Genomic DNA, 23,258 nt, shown 5'->3' on the forward strand with positions numbered 1-23,258 from the left:
CTCTGCCTCGCTGACAGCCAGGGCCCAACACATTATGTTTTTATGTGCATCCCAAACGGTCAACACATAAAAGACAGTGTTTGTGTACATAACACCTTTTTAAGGAATTCCTTGAAATTTGACACAGCTGTTCACTGGGACTGAGTGATCGGGTTTTGATAGTCAGCTGTCAGCGTCGCTAATGTGACATTTCATAAAAGCCTCGAGGGGAATTGGTATAAAATGTGCTGTTGAAGCCAGGCTTTGCCTGAGTGGCCCACACTGGATTAATAATGATCATATTTCAGCATATCTGGGGGCTCATTTAGGATTTTTGATTAGTTTCTCTTTTGTCTACTAGAGTCTGCAAAGGTTTGGTTGTTGCTTGCTACTTAGCCCCAACACTTCCAGCCTTGTGCCTTCTCAGCTGACTGACAAACCACGTTCCTGCTGTGGAAGACTTTCCCAAAGAAGGCTTAAACAGCATTTTATTGGGTCGCAGCTAGCAATGGTAGACCTTCTACCATATGAATATTCAGAATTTGTAGGTAGAGATTACTTTTTAGCACCTGAACCTGTCTGGTTTCCATTTGTAGTCTGATTTTAGTCCTTCTGACAGGTGCACAAGTAGTTGCTTACCTGCAGGTCAGATAACCAGAGGAAATCCTGGCCCAATTATCTACTGGCTACACCCCAGGCCTTCCCCCAGAAGCTCTGCTGTTATTACTGACATCGACATTAGTCAGTGTGTTTTGAGACTGAAGTTACTCTGACCTCACGAAACACTTTTTTGCAATAACTGAGTCTCGTTAGGATACAGTTTCACTTAAATTTCTTAATATTATAAAACCATCAGGTGGTTATTTTGTACTTCAAGGTAGTAATTCAGCTTTATGGATTAATAACTCCCCGTCATGGCTTGTGTTATCCCCTCACAAAATGGTCTCCAGTTGTAGAGCAATTACTGCTCTGTAATCACTTTTATTGTCGTGTAAGTTTGTTTTGTGCGTGTGCAGTTTTGTGTGCCGGCTCCTTGGCCGGGCCGCCAAGTCTGCAGTCTGTGTGCGCTGTGCTGCTCTGCCAGTCTGATCACAAAATGCCAGTTTTCTCTGTGTACACTGCCACTGTGTTTCATTGAGTTGGCTGTATCAAACTAGTTCTAATCTCCTACCAAGGTGAATGTCAGACCTGCTCTTTTACCAGCTGACACTCTGCCTCTGAAGAACTTGAGAATACTATTTGGCAAAATATTATTGTGCAGGCAGGACTCACACAGGACTAAAGCAGCCAAAACCCTCAGTCAATGATGTGAAGTTCACTGAGGCCTGAACTTCCAGAAATTCCCCTGGCTCTTATTTGTGAAACATTTCTTCAGAGACACGGATCATGTCCCAGACATGTATTGTCAGCTGGTCCTTGGTGTGAAGGAAAAGCTCCCGGAGTAATCACCAAGAGAGTTTCTTAAAGGAATTTCCACTGAGGCACGGATCCTATGAAAGTGATTAGCAAAACCGTCTTTTGATGACAGGTCAACTGTTACAGTCTGTTAGCTGTTAAAGGTGGCCTAATGGTCCCCCTCTTCATTTTTTGTTGTTGTATTTCCAGTGTTAGCAAAACACACTGCTGCTACTGTGAAGGCAGATCAAGTGAGGCAGCTACAGATTTTTAAATAATCTGACATTTAGCTCACAGCTTTGATTCTTTTATCTTTTCAACACTGAACAAAAAGAGCTGTCTGGACTACCTGACAATAAAACTGATTAAATGACCTGAGGTTTGGCTGTTGTTAAGCATTCATCCATGTGGGGCAGTGTAGCCCTGTGATAGACCACACTGAGTCCTCAGTGTACTCCTGCTGCACTGCTCCTCTTTCCTCTTTGCCTGCACTTTTCTGTGTTCTTGCTATTCTGATGAACTATGCCCAGTTCCAGTACAACCACCACACTACCTGAAGCTGCCCCTCATAGAGTCGAGGTCTACTTTTGGGTCTGTGACAGAACAAATAGACCTTAGCCACGACAAAGACTGATTTGAGGCTTTGGGATACTCAGGGACTCTCAGAATACTAAAGCAGTGGCACTTTCATCAGCTTGTTATAATCAGCAGTGATACCATGCAAGTACCGGTGAGCCTGTACAAAATTAGTCTTTTCAGCTACAGGTTTAATATCGTCGCTGCTCAGAACTGCTGCAGCCTAAGGAGATGCCTGTGCTGTAACATCGTCAGCCATTTTTACACAAAGATTGCACATTTTTGCTGTTCTGAGATCACTCCCCGTGCTGTCCCAGCTGCACAAAACCAGCATAATGCTTTCCCCAGTTGTGTAATTTTTACATAACAGGCCTGCACTTAGAATTCTGAGAGTCATAACAAATGTGACACATAAGGTTTGATGTTGGAAATATGAGGGGATATATCACCTTAGTCTTATCGCTGGGTGTATGTCTCGTCTGTTTGCCTTTGTCTCGGTTGCTTTGCTACCTAATTCGAGAGTCTGTCTTCTTCAGAATTCAGCGTCTTGAATAATTAACCTGGAAATTGCAGTTCAAAGCAGCAGTTGTAGTTGTGTTGTGTTGTGTGTCATCTGGTTACAGATTTGTGTCTTTGACAACAAAAACAAACAAACCAGTGGTTGCTAAATGACTGGCAAACTTTTTTAATGGTTGGTGTTCCATCTGTTGCTGCTGAAAAGCAGTGCCAATGCATGAATAATTTCCGTTGATAAAATTAAACTAGTCTACAAACCGTGCTCCCTGATGATCTACCAGCATATATTATCCTCACCTCTGTGGCTCCCCGGCATCGGGTTTGGTTCATTTAGGTTCGCTGATTTTCTTTCTGTGGAATTTAAAACCAAATATCACAAGAAAGGTGAAGTTTCTGATGTATTTGTTTAAATTACTTACTTTAGGATTAGTGGCACTTAGCCATATTACCCAGCCGTAAGTAACATCTGTCTGTGCAGTGTTTCCTCTTTACAGAGTTTGTGTTAAAGTTATTGTTTCTTGCATCGCTGTAGACGATGTAAAGTTGCGTACTTTTGCTCTGTTATAACAGCTGTTCATACACTGTGTTTAGGTCCGGTTGATTGTAGTTGACTTCTGCCGTGGCCTCAATTTAAGCTGAGGAAAAATGTTGAGTTCTCATCTCATCAGATGTCTCAGAGTGGTAACATTTCCTCAGTGGGTGACCTCTTCCTCTCTCGATATGTTTACACTTCTCGTTGCTGATTTACTTTCTGTCTTTCTTTCTTTTTTTTTGATCTCTTGCCAAAAATGGGATTTTATGAGATTATATCTCTGTATGTTTGCACAAATAATGACTGCTATGTCTGCCCTCTGGCTGTAGTACGTCTCCTCTCTCTTTTCTCTTTTCTTTTCTTTTCTTTTTTTTTTGCATTATAAGTATTGAGGTAAAATAAACTGTACTGTCATCTAATCAGAAAAAAAAGCCTCTGACGACTTTCATATCTGGTATTAAAGATCTGGTAGACGTGTGAACAAAATTAGATTTCTGTGCTACTGGACACGTTGATATGTCCTGATGTAATGGGATGAAAGACCTCACTGAAATGAAGGAAGCATAGCCTCTCGCTCTACATTCTGTCCATCCTTACCTGACTTTAAGCAGACAAGACAAATGAGACAGCACACACACACACACGAGCATGCAGCGTAGTTGTTAGCAGCTTTGTAGCCCTGGCCCAAAGCCAGCTCCCTGTCCGTCTGTCTGTCAGATGGAGCATGCTCATTACAACCTTGACAACATTCCACTGAGGTTGCCAAGGATACCAGGCAGAGCTGGCAGGACCTGCGTGTATGTGTATTTGAGTGTTTAATAGGAACTCGCACAAATACGTAGACCAGTGTTTTGGTTATATGACCACACACACACACACACACACACACACACACACACACACACACACACACACACACACACACACACTCTGTCTTTGCCTTTGCTCTTTTTCTCTCTCTCTCTCCCTCTCTCTGTCTCCCTCTCTCGCTCATTCCTTTCTCTCTGTAGATCATTGTTAATCAGTCTCGTCCCATCTCCTCTCCACTGGCTGTCAGTGGCTTGTCAGAAGCCCGTCAGAGCCCCTGCAGTCCGTCACACACTACTGCCGTTAATGACATCTGATGACACCCATCGTTGAAGTCACCCACTGGAGATGACTGGGGACTCGGCGTGCTCGCAGCTTAGGAATCGTTTCTTTTGTTCAGCCCTGCAGTGTGTTTAAAAATATATCCCCAAACATAATTCTGCTTTACTTATGTGCAGACTGTTTGTCTTTCAGCTCGCCTGACCTCCTTCACCTTGCTTTTCACAGCTTCCTTTGAACTCACTGCAGTAGGAGTTTACATCAAAGGTCATGTGAAAACCCAGAATTCATCAATAAATACTGAACTGTTTAAAAATGGTACATTTAGGATAGACGTACAGCTAAGATAAAAGTTTGAAAGGTCTAACTCCTTTCAAATACAAAGTTATTGGCATGAATTTGACTAGTAAAACCTCAGTTGGATAATTTTGGGGTATTTTTTCCGGAAAAAATATGTTAAATACATTCATGCTGTCTGCAACATGAAAAGCACAAATTGTCCTTTGTGCACAAACTCTGTAATATTTTCGAAATGTTCAAAGAAGCCACGGGAAAGGTTGAACCACTGTTCAAAGATGATAATCATTAGGCTGCTCTAATAGGCCTCTTTTTAGAGTCTTCCTACATCCTTCCACACCGTCTTCACTGCTTCATCCCCCCTTTCATACCTTTGCTCCAATTTGTCAGCGTCTTCGTTCATTTCCTTACATCTTTCGTAACCCACCCACTTATCTCTTTTCTGCTCCTACTCTCCCTATTGAATTAGTCCTCCCCATGCACCTATGGCTGTATTGTTCCCCTGTCAGGGTTTATGGTGACAGGCTTATGGCAGAGCCCATGCTGTGCTGGGAACCTGGCATTGCTCGCCAATATATCTCCCCTGAATTCTCCCGTTTTCTCCTGTTGTCTTTTTTTAAACTTCCCTTCTTTTTCTTTGGCCCGTCTCACTGTCTTTTTATCTGTCAGTCTCTTTCCCATAAGCAGCAAATTCTTTACGCTCTGTCGTCGTTCTCATTTTGTCTTCTCCAGAGGAGGAAGTGGAAAACTTTGACGTGTCCAGTCTCCAGGAAGAGGCTCTGAGGAATATTGAGGCTGACAGCTTCTGGTGCATGAGCAAACTGCTGGACGGGATCCAGGTAAGCTGTGTGTTCATCCTGTGCAGGTTGCCTCACAACATTTTCAATAATAGGTCTTAAAGCCACTACATGAACTTCCAGTAACAGATGATTTACCATATTACTGATCCTCTTTAGTCATCACTCTAAGCAGAGATGGAAGAACTGAAAGGTTGTTCACATATTAATCTCTTGACAAGACATCAGACATCAGATATCTGTCAGCTGGCTACCTGTTGTTAGCTAGCTACCTGTTGTTAGCTAGCTACCTGTTGTTAGCTAGCTACCTGTTGTTAGCTAGCTACCTGTTGTTTAACCTGTTGTTTAACATTTAAGTCCTCTCTTCTTCCACAGTTTCGTATCTTGTAATCAGAAATTTGTCAACACACAAAAAGAGCTCAAATTGTAGTGAAAAGTCTTCTTCTTCTTCTTTTTTTTTTTTTTTTTACCAACAACTACATTGATAAGTGATCAGTTGATAGTTAATTTGTATAGTTAGTGTTAATGAATCAAAACAATGAAATGATCTTTAATAATGTTCACTAATCAAAAGTAATGTCAAAACATCTGTTTATTTTCATCATAACTTTGTTTAATGAAAGGTAATTCATTCTTGATTGCATGTTGTACTTGAGTTATGTAGAGCTTACAAGAGATGCTCAGGGTTATATACTGATGACACCAGTAAACATAACATCCTCATTCCAAGATGTCACATACCTGTGTGACTTTTGATGGTTTTAAAGTAGTAAGTTTTAAACCAAGCCATAATTGTTTTAATTAACCAATTTATTTTAGTGCCTAAAATTAGCTGTTTTTTAGTGGCTTTATAAATAACTTTATAACTCATAAAAGCTGTTCGTAGATGCACTACACTGTGTTTTGTAAGTTGTATTATAACTTCACAGAAACCATCCAGACAATGTTCAAAGAAGTAATAAAAGCTCATTCTTAACCAATTAGTAAACATAATAAATAAAAATGTTAATTAAGATGAACAATATTAAAATAAGCCAGTAGCTCATTACAGTTAACTCCTGTTTTTACCATTTTTTTAAATGATATAAAGTTTTGTTGCCTCATTTCTTATTAATGTGACTTCTGGACTGGATTATATTACTTCTTCTGGTCACTCCCAGATGGTCCTGCTGAGAGTTGAACTGAAAACCCAGCTCTCATGAAGGAGTGGCTAGACATGGCATCAGTAAAATATAACACTAATGCTTTGGTTGAACATTTGATTAACAAGTCCAAAACAGCCTTCAAAGAGAATGACAATGCTCAGCTTCTTTTTAATCTCCATACAGCGTGGTAGTTGCTTGTGAATTTTTGGTTTTGGAGGGTTGCACATAATGGACAACTCAGCCAGTAGCTACCTGACATTAGAGAAATGTGGATGGAGCGGGGATTTGCAACACTATCTGACCATCCAACACGCAGTTTGGACAGACCATAAATCCCACCTAACGGCACCTTTCCTCTGTTTTCCTTGGTTATAGACCATTAATTTGAAAAATAATTGCATCTTTCCACTACATAGGGCAAGTTTTACACCATAACTCTTTCTTCAGCATGATTTTCTTCTGCTTTGTGTGCGTGCATAAAATAACAGCTGAGATAATCAGCTGTACAGACGGTGTGGAATGTTACAGCGTTTTGGTGGGCTGGTATTCCTCTCTGTTGCAAAGCTGGCAGGACTTCTTGTGTAAGCATTACATACAGTCTTTCTGTGTGGGTTTCAGAAATGTGATTGTCTTGCATATTCTAAAGCGTGCCCGAGTGTCTGGAGGCCAGATAATTGCATACAGTCCACATCACCAAAATTCATTTTGTTTCATCATTTCTTCCCAAACCGTCTTGCACACGAGCTCTGTTAATCGACCTGCTCTCAGCGGTCATGGTTGAGCCATCTGTCAATTCTAAATGTGCTTGCCTGGGCTGGCAGTACATTTGCCCTCAATAGCAACATTGTTGCTTAGCATCCCCAATTCTGCATCCATTTTGAAATATATATTATATATGTTTTATTATTTCTTGCTGTGTTGTAAGATTAAATTCTTTGAAAAGTCATTTGTGCTATCAAAAAAAAAGTAGCCAGCCCACTTCCCTTCATCTTAAGGCAGCAGCATTTTAGCTCCTTTTGAGATGCTAATGATACCAAAGTCAGATGTTACTGTTAGCCGTGGCAGCTGTAATTGTTACTTACTGGCAAAGTAAAAGAAACATCTGCCAAGTCTTAGCAGTGGGAATGATGACTGTAGTATAAAGTAACACTTGGGAGAATTGCCACTGCAGTAAGTGTTAAAGTATATTTACCAGGCAATATGCTTTTTGTTGTATGTGTTTTAAGGGTAGAGGACAACACCCTGATTCTTGGTAGTAAATTTTCACCAAAGTGAAATCAATATTAGGCTTATTTCCAGTTGCCTATTTTAATCTTGGATATTCTTGCCCTATTTATTTGCCTTATTTATGCAGTTTTTCAGCTCTTCCTGTGGCTCATTTCTTTTAAAGGCCATTCTCCCTTCTTGTGATTGGCTACCCCTCTGAGCTGTGTGTTGGCGATGACCATATTTTGTTTTCAACTCTCGAGAATAGAAAAAAGTGCCTGAAACTGAGCATTTAGAGCAGTCGGAAGCCTGAGCTTGATTGGATTACCTTTACAGATGCTGCCCTCAACATTGGCCATTAATAGGCATGTTTAATATGATATAAGCACCCAGCATTGGAACAGTACACATATGTAGCAAAAAGTAGGGGAAAGCAAAATAAGAATACAAATGAATAAACGTTTCAACCCCGTAATGTGTTTAATATCCAAACAGCTGTTTAAGAGACACTTCAAATAAATAAATAAATAAATAAATTTTTATTTATATAGCACCTTTCAAGACAGAATCACAAAGTGCTGCACATAAGATTACAAGGCATAAAAAGATTTAAAAAGAGAAAATAAAACAGGCATAAAATTAACCAAAAGCAGTTTTAAAAAGGTAAGTTTTGAGTTGTTTTTTAAAAACAGCTACTGAGTCCACAGTTCTTAATGCTTGGGGGAGAGAGTTCCACAGTCTAGGGGCCACAGTGGCAAAAGCTCTATCACCCTTAGTCCTCCTCTTAGTGTTTTTTATAGCAAGTAAGCCCTGATCAGATGACCTCAAAGACCTGCTAGGGACATAGGGCTGTAGCAGATCAAAGATGTAGGCAGGTGCCAGTCCGTGCACAGCTCTGTAGGTCAAGACCAGGATCTTAAAATCAACTCTAAATTTAACAGGAAGCCAGTGTAACTGAGATAATAACGGTGTCACATGTGAGTACTTGGAGGATTTTGTCAAAAGCCTAGCTGCAGCGTTTTGCACAACCTGCAGACGATCCAGAGAACCTTTGCTTAGACACATAAACAGCGAATTACAATAATCCAAGCGTGACGAAATAAAAGCATGTGTAGCAATCTCAAGTTCAGAGTGAGATAAAATCGGGCTTAGCTTAGCCACATTTCTTAAATGATAAAAACAAGACCGAACCAGAGATTTCACATGCCCGTCCAATGTGAGACTCGAGTCAAAGGTGACACCTAAATTCCTGATAGAGGATTTAACATAAAGTGAGAGAGGACCAAGGGCTTTCACTATCTGCGATAGAAACCTATCAGAGGCGCATACGAGGACTTCGGTTTTCCCCTCGTTGAGTTGGAGGAAATTTGCAGCCATCCAACGTTTGATCAAATCTAAGCAATCATTCAGACGCTGAAGCTTAGATAAATCCTCGGGCATAAAAGAAACATACAACTGAATATCATCAGCATAACAATGATAAGAAATGTCCTCAAAAGAGCCCATTATATGCTGGAGGGGGAGAAGATAAATTAAAAACAATAAAGGCCCCAAAACTGACCCTTGAGGGACACCATAAGTAAGGGAGGTAGAGGATGACCTAAAATTGGAGACTGCCACAGAAAAGGACCGGTGATGGAGATAAGAGGAGAACCACTCTAATGCAGTTCCAGATACACCAACCCAATTTTTCAGCCTTTCAATGAGAATGTGAAAGGCTTCAGTATCTATCCTCTTATCAGAAGCCACTATATTTTACATAGGTAGTGCATAAGGCAGCTAATCTGCTCTGTTTTGACCTGCAAAACAAAGTACGTGCACACACACACACACACACACAGTTTCTCCAGTTTGTTGCTGTACCAGTGGTTTTAACACCAGTGTTTAATCTGTGTCTCCACTTGATATTGGGATGGGGATGTAGTTTTACTATCCACAGTCTGCTGGTGGTTTTAATATTTATTTGGAGTATCAGAGTAAGGCGTCCCGCTCTATGGGCTGCTTAGCCCTGTTAGCCTGACGTCTCTGTGTAGCTACAGTGGCAACACGCACCTTCACACTTGTCATTCTTATCAACAAACTATGCTTAGTATCACTAACATGGACAATAGGTTAACTGGATTGTTACGCCCCACTTAAAAGCGAAGTGTTGACTGGGGTGAGGGGTAACACAAAGTGAAAGAGAACACATGAACTACTGGAGAATAGATGTCATTAAACATGATTTATTGCCCAAAACTACTACAGTAAAAATAAACACAGGGAAGCTCTTTTCTTCAGGGTCTCCAAGGCCAAAACAACAAACAAAACACCCCCTTTAGCTAGAAATCAAACCAAGTACTCACTAACCAAAACAAAATACAATGGCTGAGCTCCCTGTCTAACCAAAAACAGGAGAAAACAGTTGAAACAAAAATGGCAGAGAACCCCTACCTGCTTCCACAACGATGAACTAAGTAACACAGTAAGGGCACACCTTTGCTTACAATAAAAGAAAGAAAACCAAAGTTTCACAGAGTTCAAGTTCTCTCACACACACACTAAGGCCTGCTACCCAAAACACTATAGCTCACAGCTCTGGCAAAAATGGGGGAAGTGGCAGGGGTGTGGCAGTTTAGGATGGCAGACTATATGCCGTGGCTGACGAGCTGGAACCCACCTCAGCTGTGGCTCATGAGGCAGACCTGCAACACAAGAAAAGGAGAAAAAAAAACCTCTTCCACAGAGGGAGAGCCACTAGAGGTCAGCGACCGTAACATGGATACATCCAGATTAACTGAAGTGTTTCATTTTTAAACTATTGTACATCCCGCCTAATATCACACTTGTACACAGAACGATGTGTGCTGCCAGACGACTGAAAAAGCTGCACTTAAACCGAGCCTCTGTGTAGCTAGAGCAGTTGACTCATTACCTGATATTTGACCATCAAAGTCAGAAAAAGCACAACCTCTCAATTTATTAGCAACTGTTTTCTATTTAAATACAGTTATAAAGATAGTCTCCCCCCCACCCCATTTAGGACTACTTTATGGACCCTGCTTCTTTTGCACATCTCGTTTTGTATTTTTTGTGTAGTCATTTATTATTATCACTGCAGCTTATGAATCACACATCACTGTCTTTTGTGATGCCGAATTTGTTTGTGATCTATCACAAATAACAAGAAAACGCATAGATTTCTGTCAAATGAGACAACACAGACTCATTGCCTTTAGGCATGCCGATCATGCTTACTGCTCTGCTCCGTCACCCTCCAGAGGCTCATTCTGAGGCAGAAAAAGAAAAGACTGCAATATCTTAACAGATGTTTATCCATGCTGTTTAATAGATACATCTGTGCATTGAAAATAGTGTTAATCAAATACCAAAGGTAATTCGTATTAAGGAGCATATTTAAATACAAAGTCCATAAATAACTATCAGTTGGTAGGCTATTCATTCAGGAAATTAATAGACGCTGGGCCTTGTTGCCCCTGAGAGAGAAAGACAGAGAGCTGCAGAGCAGAGGAAGTAAGAGAGAAGAATAGAGTGTGTGTCTTTGTGTATGTTTTTGTATGTGTATGGCTGTCCCCACGCTTGTGTTTGTTTGTGACCTTGGCTCCAAACTAATTATGTGCAATGCACCAGGGAAGCCCATGCTTCCCCCCTAATGCTTTCTAAACAATCTGACGGAGGCTGAGTGCCTCCGCGCCATAATTAGTTGGTGATCCTTGCTCTGACCTCGTCTTATACCCTCTCACATCCACTATACACTATTACACTTAACTGCGGCCATGAAGGTGGGGGTCCAGGGTTGGCGGGTGGCAGAGTTTGTCTGTGCAATTACATTTGCGAGCTGCCTTCTAAGCACCTTATATTTCCAGTGTTTTGTGTGGAGCCTGTGCCACACTGGTGTCAACTTGTTTTGAACCAACTGGTGCAAAGTGTTTAAAGTTTAATTGCATAACAATGCAGAATAAACTTTTAAATGGGGATGTTTGAAAACCACTAAATGGTTGGGAAATTTCATGAAGAGAAATGTGTCTTCTTCCATCCATCCACACAGCTGGTGTGCTTTTCTTGCTATTTTATGTAATTACCTGGTGTACAGTGGAAATACTTTTTTAAAACTGTAAATTGGCCATTAGCTCTGGTTTTAGTACTTCACCACCACGCTTCTCTCTCACCTAAAAGTGAACAGAGTATTTTTGGCTGTCAATTCACTTAAGCGGCTTCTCTAATGAGCTGCAGTTTTAATTGGCAGCAGTGCAGCCCCCGCCTCTAAAGAGCATGCTGGGATGAAAGATAGGTTAGAGAGATCCAGGCTATTCTAATTTTGATGTTTTACAAAATCAGATGGACAATTTATTTTGTGAGGAAACATGACCGCTCTTGTTAGTCTTCACAGTTCTAGATCATAAAAATGTCGACAGATGCCTTCTTTAACCGCTTGGGATTTTTAAAGGAACATTGCTCATGTTAAGAGCATGTGCTCTTGATGTGTGCACTACCACACACATGCTGCTTTACTGGACAGTGAATGGCAGTTCGATGGTTAAATGATTGAGGATTGATATTTATCAGTCTTGGCGTGACCTATTAAGTGCTGTTAAGTGGATGCGCACTTGTGTACTTGTGTGCATTTACAACTGCTTCAACCATATAACGGCACACAGTCCATCGTGCTTCTCCAGTGCCTCTTTTATTGTCTCCTACGGTTTTGATATGCTGGCCCACTCTTTAATTTAAGGAAAGGACGTAATAACATCGCACAGATAAGAGCTGATGGTTCACAAAAGCAAACATCAATGTGACAGACATCATGTAAAAGCCTGCTATGTTTTCCAGCTTAAACTACGGGCCGACTGATATCAGACTTTTTTAGACCAATACCGATATTTGATTTAAAAATCCTGTTACTGTTACTTACTAAGATAATGCGTCAGTGCAATTAAAAAATATATATATTTTGTTTTATGTACACAACAAGTCCTTGTTTCCTCATTTGCTCTTTTCCTGACTCTGCTTGGATCAGCTGGTTGTATTTCTGGTCTTCTGCCAATAGGGAAGTTGCCATCTGGTGGACAGATTATGCAACATCAACATCAATCATACCGTAGTTGATAGGTGTTTCTACTTTTCATTCACCAGCTGTTATAAATACCATACCAATATGGCAAATAGCTCATAACGGCTGATATATCTGCCCCACTAATATATGAGTAAAGTTATAACCTCCCTGTATGTTACATTTTGAGCTCTCATGTGTTAAACCTGTTATGCTACTTTACTAAAATCTGCTTCTCACAAAGTGTTTCTCAGAAGCACTTTGTAATGATTTGCTCTTTTAAAATAAAGTTAAGTCAAGCTTTTAGTTTATTTCGGTTTGCTCTGGTTGTGCCTTCAATTTAGGCTTCGCTGTGTTGTCAGCTTCTATGATGGTCTTTAATTTTAAGATACACTGAAAAGCTTAATAGAGGCAGGAGTTAAAGAGGGATCATCTCTTTAGCAGGAACGGGAAATACAAGTGGACGGCGCTCGTGCTCATTTAGCTGTTGTGAATTTTTATACTTTATTCTCATTTATGATCAACCTTGATCATAAATGTGAATTTTTATACTTTATTCTCATTTATGATCAACCTTGATCATAAAGTGATATTTTTTCATGTATACTGCATATATCCTGCATTAAACAGAATGGTATTAAATATATGGACTGAAGAATCTAATAGTTTTTTTGATATTATCCTGCACATCTTTCTTTGAGTTCATCTCCACTGAAAAGCAATTAGGAAAAGACAGCTAACATTTTTCTGACATAATGAACGAAACATGACACAATTAACTGAGTTACTTACCTAGAAGAAATTGTTCAAATGGGCCTAAATTTGCTACTTTTTGATTTTCTAGTCATACGAGTCAAGTGTTTTTAAGCCTGCCTGGATCTCTAAGTTGATACATGAACCATCACAATACTGTAAGAATTACAATGAATTTATGTATTCCTTGAAAAAAAAAAAAAGGTTCTACAAATGGCTACATTTCACTAGTTGACACACAACTCTGTCAGACTGCCCGCCTGTTGCCCCACTCTCTCTAGCAGCCAATTAGTCTTACACTGTTCTAAATTGGACAGTGCCTCTGGCTAACTTTACTAATTTAACTTGTTAAAATTGTTCCATATCTCCTGTTTCCATAAATCTAAATGAAACCGCCATCTCTGCTAATATTGCATTGTTGATTTAAACATGTCTTCTTAATCCTGGGCCATAATATATTATTAATGTTGCAATAAAAACAGTCAGTCAAAGCCTGAGTAATTTAATATGTGTCATTTTACGACACAGATAGCTCCCACCTGCATCTCTTGCTGTCTAGCAGCTACAGTATGTGGCTTCCCTGCACAGCCAGGGAGCCTGTGTCTTACCTGCCATGCCCAGTGAGGGAAATTGAGTCAAAAAGTTTAAAAAGTCCATTATTCCGCCAGCACACCCCTGAGGGCTCTCAGTTTTAAAGCCAGCAGATGAAAACCTGCCTTTTATGCTAATTCTGCAGATATGCCTTTTGCAGCACAGGCTCTTAAATGTATTTTCCCAGCACAGGACCTAACTTTGAGATATTTAATTTCGCCTTGGGATGTGAACTTGTTAATACTTCAGCGGTTGTCTTGACAAATGGAGGTCCTGCATGAAAATGTCTCTGACCCCTTTTAGGTTAAAGTGCCATGCTTGGACATGCTACTTTGTGCTATGATGCAGACTTTGGATATGTAGATTTATTGCCCCCCATCAAGCACAGCATTGGTGCTTTAAATTTAACTTCTCCTTCTTGTGGAGTTGTGAATGGTTTATTAAAGTTTATTAAAGTTTTATTAAAAGTCTCAGCAGGAATAATATTGGGCAGCTTTTTCAGCACTTTCAGGATTTTATATACACACCGTGCACTGTATGCCGAAGTTGATCATTTCCAGAGGAAACTATATATTGTCAAGCCCTGGTCCCATGAATGCTGCTGCAGTTAAGTTATGACCAAATAAAGAGTAATGAAATGGTATGAAATATAAAAATATTAAACGGTCAAACGCTCCCTCTCTTACTACTGTGCATGAGCTGCCTCCAACTCATCCTTTGGTGCACGATCCAATCGTAATGTGTTCGTTCATTGTCAAGGCAACCATCTGTTTCCACGGTCGCAGTAAAGATGGGGGTCTCCCCAGAGTGAGAACAGGGGTCCGAGGAATGACGTGTAGCAGACGGTAGCCAGACCAAACCAGACGCCATGTCCTGTTCTGGTTTCCCCAAGGGTCTCCTACCGTCAACCTGGGCTGTCACTCAGTGCAACACCTACACACACACACAAGGAGTGATCCGCCAGCTGGTGTGTTTGTGTGTGTGTGATGCTTGACAGAATGTTTGTGTGTTGTGTGTTTCCTAAGCTTTTTTTAATGAACCTGTGTATGTAGCCACTGTTGGAGGACAACTTAGATTGAACACATTCACCTGCTTTTATTTTTTTAATAATTTTCAGTTATACGTTCTTGTCCTGCTTCATCTGTTATTCTTTGACAGATTAAGTAGTATCACATTAGCTGAACTTGTTTATGTGACGGGTCAGTGGAAAAGGAGGTGGTAACAGCTGCTGAGGAGAAGAGGTGAGGAGACAGACTGCAACTGAAAAATCAGACACAGAAAGAGTGGATGAATAAAAATTATGTAACAAGGATGCTGGATGAGAACCTTGTTAGCAGGGAGACGAGCAGTGTTGATCATATTAGTGGGCATGTAAGGCCAGCTCTTACACTGAGGCAGTGTCAGAGTTCACTGATAAGCGAGAACCTTATAACCACCCCTGCCTAATATGCTGCTGGTTCTTCTTGTGCTGCCAAAACAGCTCTGACCTGCTGAACCTTGGAATCTACAAGACTTCTAAGCCACATGTCCTGTGGTATCTGGAGCTAAGACATTAGCCGTGAACTCTTTAGGTCTTGTAAGTGACGAGTTCAGGCCACCACAGATCAGACCTGATCCAGCACATGCTGGTTTTTGCCCACCATTCCTGCATCCAGTGCTTTTCTACAACAATTGTTTATTTACAGCTAAATATATTTCAGCTCAGTTGTTACAAGATAGTTTTTATTCTTTGCCTCTGTGTGGTCGTAATGTGGTCTGGTCAGTGTATTTAACTGACATTTACTTTTATATAGAAGAGTGTTAACTTATTAAACTCTTGCAAAGTTGTTGAACACAGGAATGAGTTTGCATTCTATTTAATGTCCTTTTTTTAGACTCAATTGAAGTAATACAAGTGATCATATAGCAATCGTTTGCAGCAACAGTCATATTATTTTGCACATTATATTCCAAAATAATATGACTTATGACCATATGACTTAGAACTTTGAAAGTGTAGGGAAGAAGAACTTCTGTTTAACGGGAAAGGATTTCTGGCAGAACAATGAAGGGGTAGTCATATGCTGCAGCCGGTTAGTGGTCCAAGAAAAATAGAGGAAAGAAAAGCTTAGAGAAATGCCAAACAAAGACAGGTGCTAAGTGACCAACAGGATGAATCAGATATGGATATTCCTTGCTGTCAGGCTATTGATGTTTGCCTACCAGCTTTATTGATAAATGCAGCTTGGTATCATCTGGATAGCAGCGGAAATGTATGCGGTGTGGTTTGTTTTTTGTTTGTTTGTTTGTTTTTAAATAACATAAATAGAAGTGGTCCTAGCACACAGCCCTGTGGAACACCATTCGTAACTTTCTAATATAGCACACACAGCACTGTGCATATCCTTTAATCCCACTCATGTGTTATAGCTTCTGTAATAAAACTTTGCAATCAGTAGTATCTAATGTTTCTCTGAGGTCTATCCAGACAAGCACAGGACAGTTTGTTTGAAGCTATTAAAAGATCATTAGTAACCTTCAGTAGTGCTGTCTCTATGCTACAATAAACTTTTAATCCTTACTCAAACTCTCTAAATAAACCATTCATCTGTAAACGATCACATAAGTGATTTGCAACAACTAACTTTTTTTGTGGGTTTTTGTGTTAAAGGAAGGCTATGAATGAGTCTGTAATTAGCTAAATCACCAGGATCAAGTACAGGTATTTTAAGTAACACTTGTGTTAATTACTTACTTAATTACAGCAATGTTGCAATAGCTCTTATTGTTCGCTTCTATGTTGAGCTGAATTGTGCAAGAGACATGGACACACCAGGTTACGGTCTACTGTCTTCAATGACCTTATTTCTTAGAAGTTACATAAGTGAGAAATGTGGTTTCTGTTAATAGTTTTAGGTAATTAGGGAAACAGGTTCAAATGTAGATGCTGGTCATTTAAGTTCACAAGGTTTGAGAGAGGTTTGTCTCTCTCATTTCTTTGTCTGTTACCAGATACAGATTTATAAGATGTAGAAAAAGCAGATTTGTACTTCAGACTAACACAATATAAAAGAAGATGAAATGTTGTTTTTATATAACCTGTCTTGTTGGGTGGGGTGGGTGGGGGGTTCTGTCCATATATCTCTTTATACTTTAATTTCAGAACTGTATAAATTGATATTTTCCTTTAGTCATTAGACATCCAGACTTCTCAAACTCTAAGTATTGACTATAAAGAAGGAACTTCTACAAGAAGTTTAAAATTGGCAGTTGGCAATTATCCAAAACCTTTTGATCAAAGACTAAATTCAGACGAATAAAAAAATCAGAGAAAATGTTCAGAGCCAGCATAAAGTATGACATTAAAGATGGATCTCAGTCCAGTCTAAAACATCTTAAACTGTTTGGTGGACTGCCATTCATTTTAGTATAAATATCCATGATGCTGGGAGGAGGAATCCCAGACTTCCTCTTTACTGTGAGCCTGGGTTCACATTTGGTTTTTACTGAAATTTTCATGACTTTTCTTGCAGCAATGCCAGCAGGTCTAAAACAAGTCCTGAATGGATTGGCACAGCAAAGCTTGGTATGAAAATCTGTGCTTCCCAGATAATAAATCCTTCTCTATAGGCATTCATAACCATCTCATTTGTGTAAAAATTGGTCATATATGACAAGTTATCCATTAACATGAAACCCCCGCTATTAATCACAGCTCCTTTAGTGTTAATGAGCAAATGCTAGCAAGATTTGCTAGAAGCTATCAAATCTAAGAAGCCAGAAACGGTGAACGTTTGCAGTTTAAGGTTTAATTTAAAACACGCTGCCGCAGATAGCCTCACCAAACCTCTGCCTCAGCCATAGCTCCTTAACCTTGTTGATACTCTTTACTAATAGTCACACTTAGGCTTTTTTTTGACAAAGTATTTCTGCATCTACTTTTATAGAGAGGCTCATTACAAATGACTGTATCCTATTGTAGTGTGTGAAAGGGTGTGTCATTAATTCTGATCGCCAATATTTATGTATATACTTTAAGGTGACAAACATTAATATAAGTGGGCCACTGCTCTAATCCAAAAACCTTGAAGTGGACGTAGAGGGCTTGATGCAATCATAGCCCTCCTTAGGAACGAGGTCCCATCTCATATCCTGCATTAAAAAGTTATTCAAAACACGTAGTCTCTCAGTTTGAAGACAATCTCACTCACACTCTGAGCCATCAAAGTAGTCACTGCTCTTTTAGCGTGGCATGTCTTTTGGGTGTTTTTTTAGTGATGTGGAGGTGCTGCGCAATGGCTCTGTGACTAGCACAGTAATATGGTTAATGAGCATTTGATGCTCATTAACCATTGCAGGAAATTCTCAAAATAAAAAAATAACATTGATGTCCTTATTGAACTGCACTGCTGCACCTCAGATTTTTAGATGACCTTCCTTGTTGCACTGCCAGTACACGTCTGAGCTTACCGCTCTCACAATCAAGGCCAAGATGCTGAAAGCAGCGTAAAAAATCAGCAGAATAAAATCAGCGCAGTCCTCCTGTAACTTTGAACAGCTGCGGTCTCCACCTTACTACAATCATCATTTCTCTCTCTCTCTCTCCTTTCTCGTTCTTGTACCACAATGATGGATCATTGGCTTGTCCTTCAGTCTTCTCTGCGACATTGTGTCCATTATTTTCTACCCTTTATCTTGACCTGTCATCTCTCTCTTTTCCTCCTCCTCCTCCTCCTCACCCTTGCAACGTTGGTTCTGTCCAACTTGCTGATAGACATCCGGTGCCACAAAAGGAGGCAATCTTAGTCCAGCATGGAGCCATTGTTGAGTCTAATAGAATGGACTGTGAGGTGAAGGGGAGCTATTGATTCGGCTGACTGAGAGCGAGCAACACAGTGAACAAAGGAAGAGAGAACGGAAGGCTGTTGACACCCGAGAAAGAGAAAAACAAGACAGTTTATGTTTGTGTGACGCGCCTCCGTCCGTTTATGAGGGGCAGACCGGAGCAGTTCCGCTAAGTTGCTGGGTCAGATGTGGTGAATGGACAGATGGAGAGGGAGGAAGAGAATGCATGAATAATAAAAGGGTGAGAGTTGATTTCCTCGTGTTGCCTCAGCTGATCAAACATCTGACATATTGGATTTGACAAAGACAGGAAGTGAGTGGAAGAAGGATGGGAATAAAAAGAAAGAAAGTAGCAAAGGGGACAAAAATATAAAAAAAAGATTTAAGTGAAGACGAGAATTGGAGAGGGATTGAAACTGGGAGGAGGTGAGGCAACAAGCTATAGGAAAAGAGGAGAAGAAGTGAAAGAGGCCAAAATGCTAAAAAGAGAAGAAAATGCGAGCATATTGTAAAAAAAGTATCTTATTCTCATCACAGATATGTTTGAGGGAAGAAAAAGATAGATCTGACTCCAGTACAATTAGTCACAAAGTAAAATGCAGAACAGCATGGAACAAAATGAAACACCAGGGAACAAGCAAAGCAGAGGAGACATAATAGCTTATTCAGAACACTTAGTCAAGTCTAGCCTCATTAACACCACCAAAGTGATGAAAATAGACGGCGAAATGGAGAACATAAGGCGGGAGAGGAAATGACTTCTAGTAGTGGTGGGCGATTAATCGAATTGTATTTTCAATTATGATTTCAGCTTCAATCGCTTATGAAAACGGGACAATCGAGATAAAACCATTATTGCGCTGCGTTTGTTTTCAAAATGACATTGAACTTTTTGCATTGTGCTATCAATCTAGTGCATCCCGGTTCTTTAAACCGGTGCGCTTTTTTTCCTCCCGTACAGCTCATATTCATTCATTGTTTATAATAATAACAATAATAATGGATTGGATTTATATAGCGCTTTTCAAGGCACCCAAAGCGCTTTACAATGCCACTATTCATTCACTCTCACATTCACACACTGGTGGACGCAAGCTGCAGTTGTAGCCACAGCTGCCCTGGGGCAGACTGACAGAAGCGAGGCTGCCATCTTGCCCAAGGACACAACGACCAGGACAGAGAGCCCGGGGATCGAACCAGCGACCTTCCGGTTACAGTTGTGCGTCCCAACCCCCTGAGCCACGGTCGCCCGTTTAGTGTAGATTGAACTAAGATGTAAGAAAAGGCGTCTTTTTTTGTGTATCTACAGCCAAGTTTAAAGGTCAAGTGTCACATTAAGAAGCCAGTTTATGATTTACTTTGTAGTAAGTGTTACTTTCCCCCAGGCCGCACTATGAGAATCCTGGACAAGAGGAAGCAAAAACTGAAAGTGAAGGTTTCGTAAGTGAGCGTTGTTTGGGTAAGGCAAGACCTCTGTCTGTTTTATGACCCTCCCCCCTCAAAAAACCCAACAAACAAACCAATAAAAAGAACCCACTGCATTTTTTCCCCACTTATTTATTTGTTTTTCAGCTCATTTGGCTGAAGGTCCGACGATCTCATGCCATGCAGAGGCATCTGTCGTTTTTCCATCTGTTCACAGTTCATGTCGCTAGTCCTCATAAAATGATCACCTAATGGGTCCTCATACAAACTGTGCTCAGGTCAAGGTCGTGTGTGTGTTTGTGTTTGGTTTTTTTGGTTGTTTTTTTGCAATCTGATGGATTGTGAGCCAGAACATTTTCTAATGTTCTGGTTAGCAGATTTCTGTTTGAAGCTCCAATTAATCCACAGTTAAATGTAATACTATAATGTAATTTAAAGTAATTGTAATTACAATTATTATTTTTGCCATATTCGAGTAGCCAAAACAAAAAAAAAAAGATTTGGAGGTAAAAAGAAAAAACAGGGACTAACAAATGAGAACAAAGGAAACAAAGTAGAGGGAGGGATACATTAAGGAAAGGGTCTTAGGTCACTGATAAACTGACATTATTAAAAAAAAAACTCATTCAAAGGTCAATTTTGATAAAACTATGAAAGATTAAAAGAATGAGAATAAGAAAACACATATCCTTTCTGCTGCCTTTTTTATGCTATTCTGTGCAGTCAGGCAGAACTGCAGCAGTGCTCCAACACCAAGAGTAAGCTACAAGAAAACTGCAAGCTAGCAAACATAGACATAAAGAGTATGTGATAGAAAGTGGAGGGAAGAAAAATGTAGTTCGCTCGATGTTTTATGAGAAAGGAAATATATTCAAGTCATTTGCACAAGAAAAATAGAAGAAATGTAATTGAGTTAAAATTGCCTGTTGCCCCAGGTTTGTCTGTTCAGCCGGAGAGAAAAGTGCCTTATGTATGACAAATAATTTACCTCTGGAAAGATTGTTTAAAAAAAAAAAAAAGAATGAAAGAAAGGAGACGGGCATGAAAATGTAAAGGAAAACAATCAGAAATACCTGAGTGCGCCCGGTGCACTTAAATGAGTCATACCTTTAACACTAGCAGAAGTAGTGTTCAGCACAAGCAATCATTTTCAAAGTTGCCATTCGAAGATTGGGACCGACAAACATGGTGAAGACGGTGTGGATGAGCAAAAAAATAAAGCCAGTCAGACACATGAAATAAGAAAAATGTGAAGCAAACATAGAAGTCTGATGAGGTTGAAACAACACTGGGAAAAAGAACTGGTGGTGTGACAATAGGACTTTAAAACAAAGAAGAAGAGGGAGAAATGGAGAGCAAGAGAGGGGACAAGGCACAGGGAGTTGATTAAAGCCAGCAGCTTCAATAATGCAAATGTAATTACTTGTACTGGCCCTCACACTTGCTTAGCACGTAACCGCATTAACACTGGGGTGGTAGAAAAAGAGAGCCGGAGAGACTCAGGACAGAAAATGGAGGCAATGAACAAATGTAAATGAGGAAAAAATAAAGCAAAGTTGAAAGGTGGTTTAGATAGTGAATAGAAAAGTAGAATAGAGGACGTTGGACAACATTTTAGAGAGAGAGTGTAGAAGGAAGAGCAGGAAGGTGAGATGATACCAAGTGTCGGGATATCGTAACTGTGAGAAATACAGTTAATTGTCAGGGATAATCAGGGACACTGCTGGCAGCTGTGCTTTAATGTAGCTGTTTCCAAAACTACTAAATGAATTTACTTTCCATCCATCCATTTTCTTCCGCTTATCCAATTCAGAGTTGTGGGGGTGGATCCCAGAAGGTGAGAGTCAGCCTGGACAGGTCACCAGTCTGTCACAGGGCTAACACGTACAGACAGACAACCATTCACGCTCACTTTCACACCTGCGTGCAATTTAGAATCGCCAATTAACCTAACCCCATGTTTTTTGGACTGTGGGAGGAGGAAGCTGGAGTACCCGTAGAGAACCCACGCAGACGCCAAGAGAACATGCAAACTGGATTTTCTGACCAAAAGTGCATACACCACTATGTTTCATAGTTGAGTACAAATGAACAAAAATGCGTTACTATACCCATGTTCATAGGAAATAAAACACTGAACTGTAGAGCTCGACTGGTTTGTCGGTGGGGCTGATAAGTCGGCCAATATTAGATATTTGTCAGTATATTCTATCACCATTCATAAGGGCGTATTAAGAAAGTTAAGAGATAGGTGATGATGTTACACAGTTTGTCCTACAGAGGTCACTCTGCAGTTTCCCTATTGAAAACATGTTTGAAATGCTGCAAACGCAACTGAGAGTAAACAAGTAATCTGCAATTTGTTGTGACAATAAAACGTGATTATTTTTTAAAAATGAAATGTCACATTGTTGCATTTGAACTCCATAAGGTTCATAAATCCCTATGGGTAGCAAATGTTAGGTGAATCTGTTTATTCTTTATGCATCTGAAAGGAAAAATGGGATTTTTTTTTATTTTTTTAAATCACTAAATATTGGTGTCAATATCAGCTGAACTGGGAGCTTGGGTTTCGAGAAATATGGGAGCATATATTTAATGTTTTTTACAGCTAAGGAATAAAGCAGTAGACCAAAAACATTTGTGTAGAGGTATGCTAAGAATAGTAAAAGTTGCATTCGGGGACTATAAAGTGGTGAAAGGGTGGTAGGATGGCGACTAAGGGATAAAGAAAAAAAAACTGTAGGAGGAAGGAATGCAGTTTTTACTCTGCCTGCCACTGATGGACTCAGGAGGACACGAGTGCCTCAGTTCTGCTGTGCCTGAAGGACAACTGAAGCTGTTTATTGCTAAATGACTTCTCTTGCCCACCTTTATCCCCCTTTCTCCGTCTCATTTTCTCTCTCCCTCTCTCTTTCTGTGGGATGGTTTGCCACATCAGCTGTTCTCAGACCACACTGAAATGACCCCTCAAGGAAATGTAATCCTCGTTTTGTGTGTGTGTTTGGACGTACACGCACACACACGCAAAATGCTTATGTGCTGTTTCACACATGGATTGTATTCTGCAAGTTCAACTTACACTG

General features: G+C 40.1%; 1 protein-coding gene across 3 annotated transcripts in view; it reads left to right on the forward strand.

The window, feature by feature from the left end:
- The window catches only part of tbc1d22a (TBC1 domain family, member 22a), a 165,920-nt gene that overhangs the window by 87,377 nt on the left and 55,285 nt on the right, over positions 1-23,258 (forward strand). For all 3 annotated transcript variants that reach the window (XM_084910466.1, XM_084910465.1, XM_084910464.1), the window contains one exon: positions 5,114-5,220. In XM_084910466.1, the coding sequence (XP_084766592.1) occupies positions 5,114-5,220 (107 nt within the window). The remainder of the gene's footprint in view (positions 1-5,113; positions 5,221-23,258) is intronic.

Source organism: Perissodus microlepis, chromosome 17, assembly GCF_051167445.1.
Source record: "Perissodus microlepis isolate ML-2025 ecotype Zambia chromosome 17, ASM5116744v1, whole genome shotgun sequence".
In the NCBI taxonomy this organism is placed as follows: Eukaryota; Metazoa; Chordata; class Actinopteri; order Cichliformes; family Cichlidae; genus Perissodus; species Perissodus microlepis.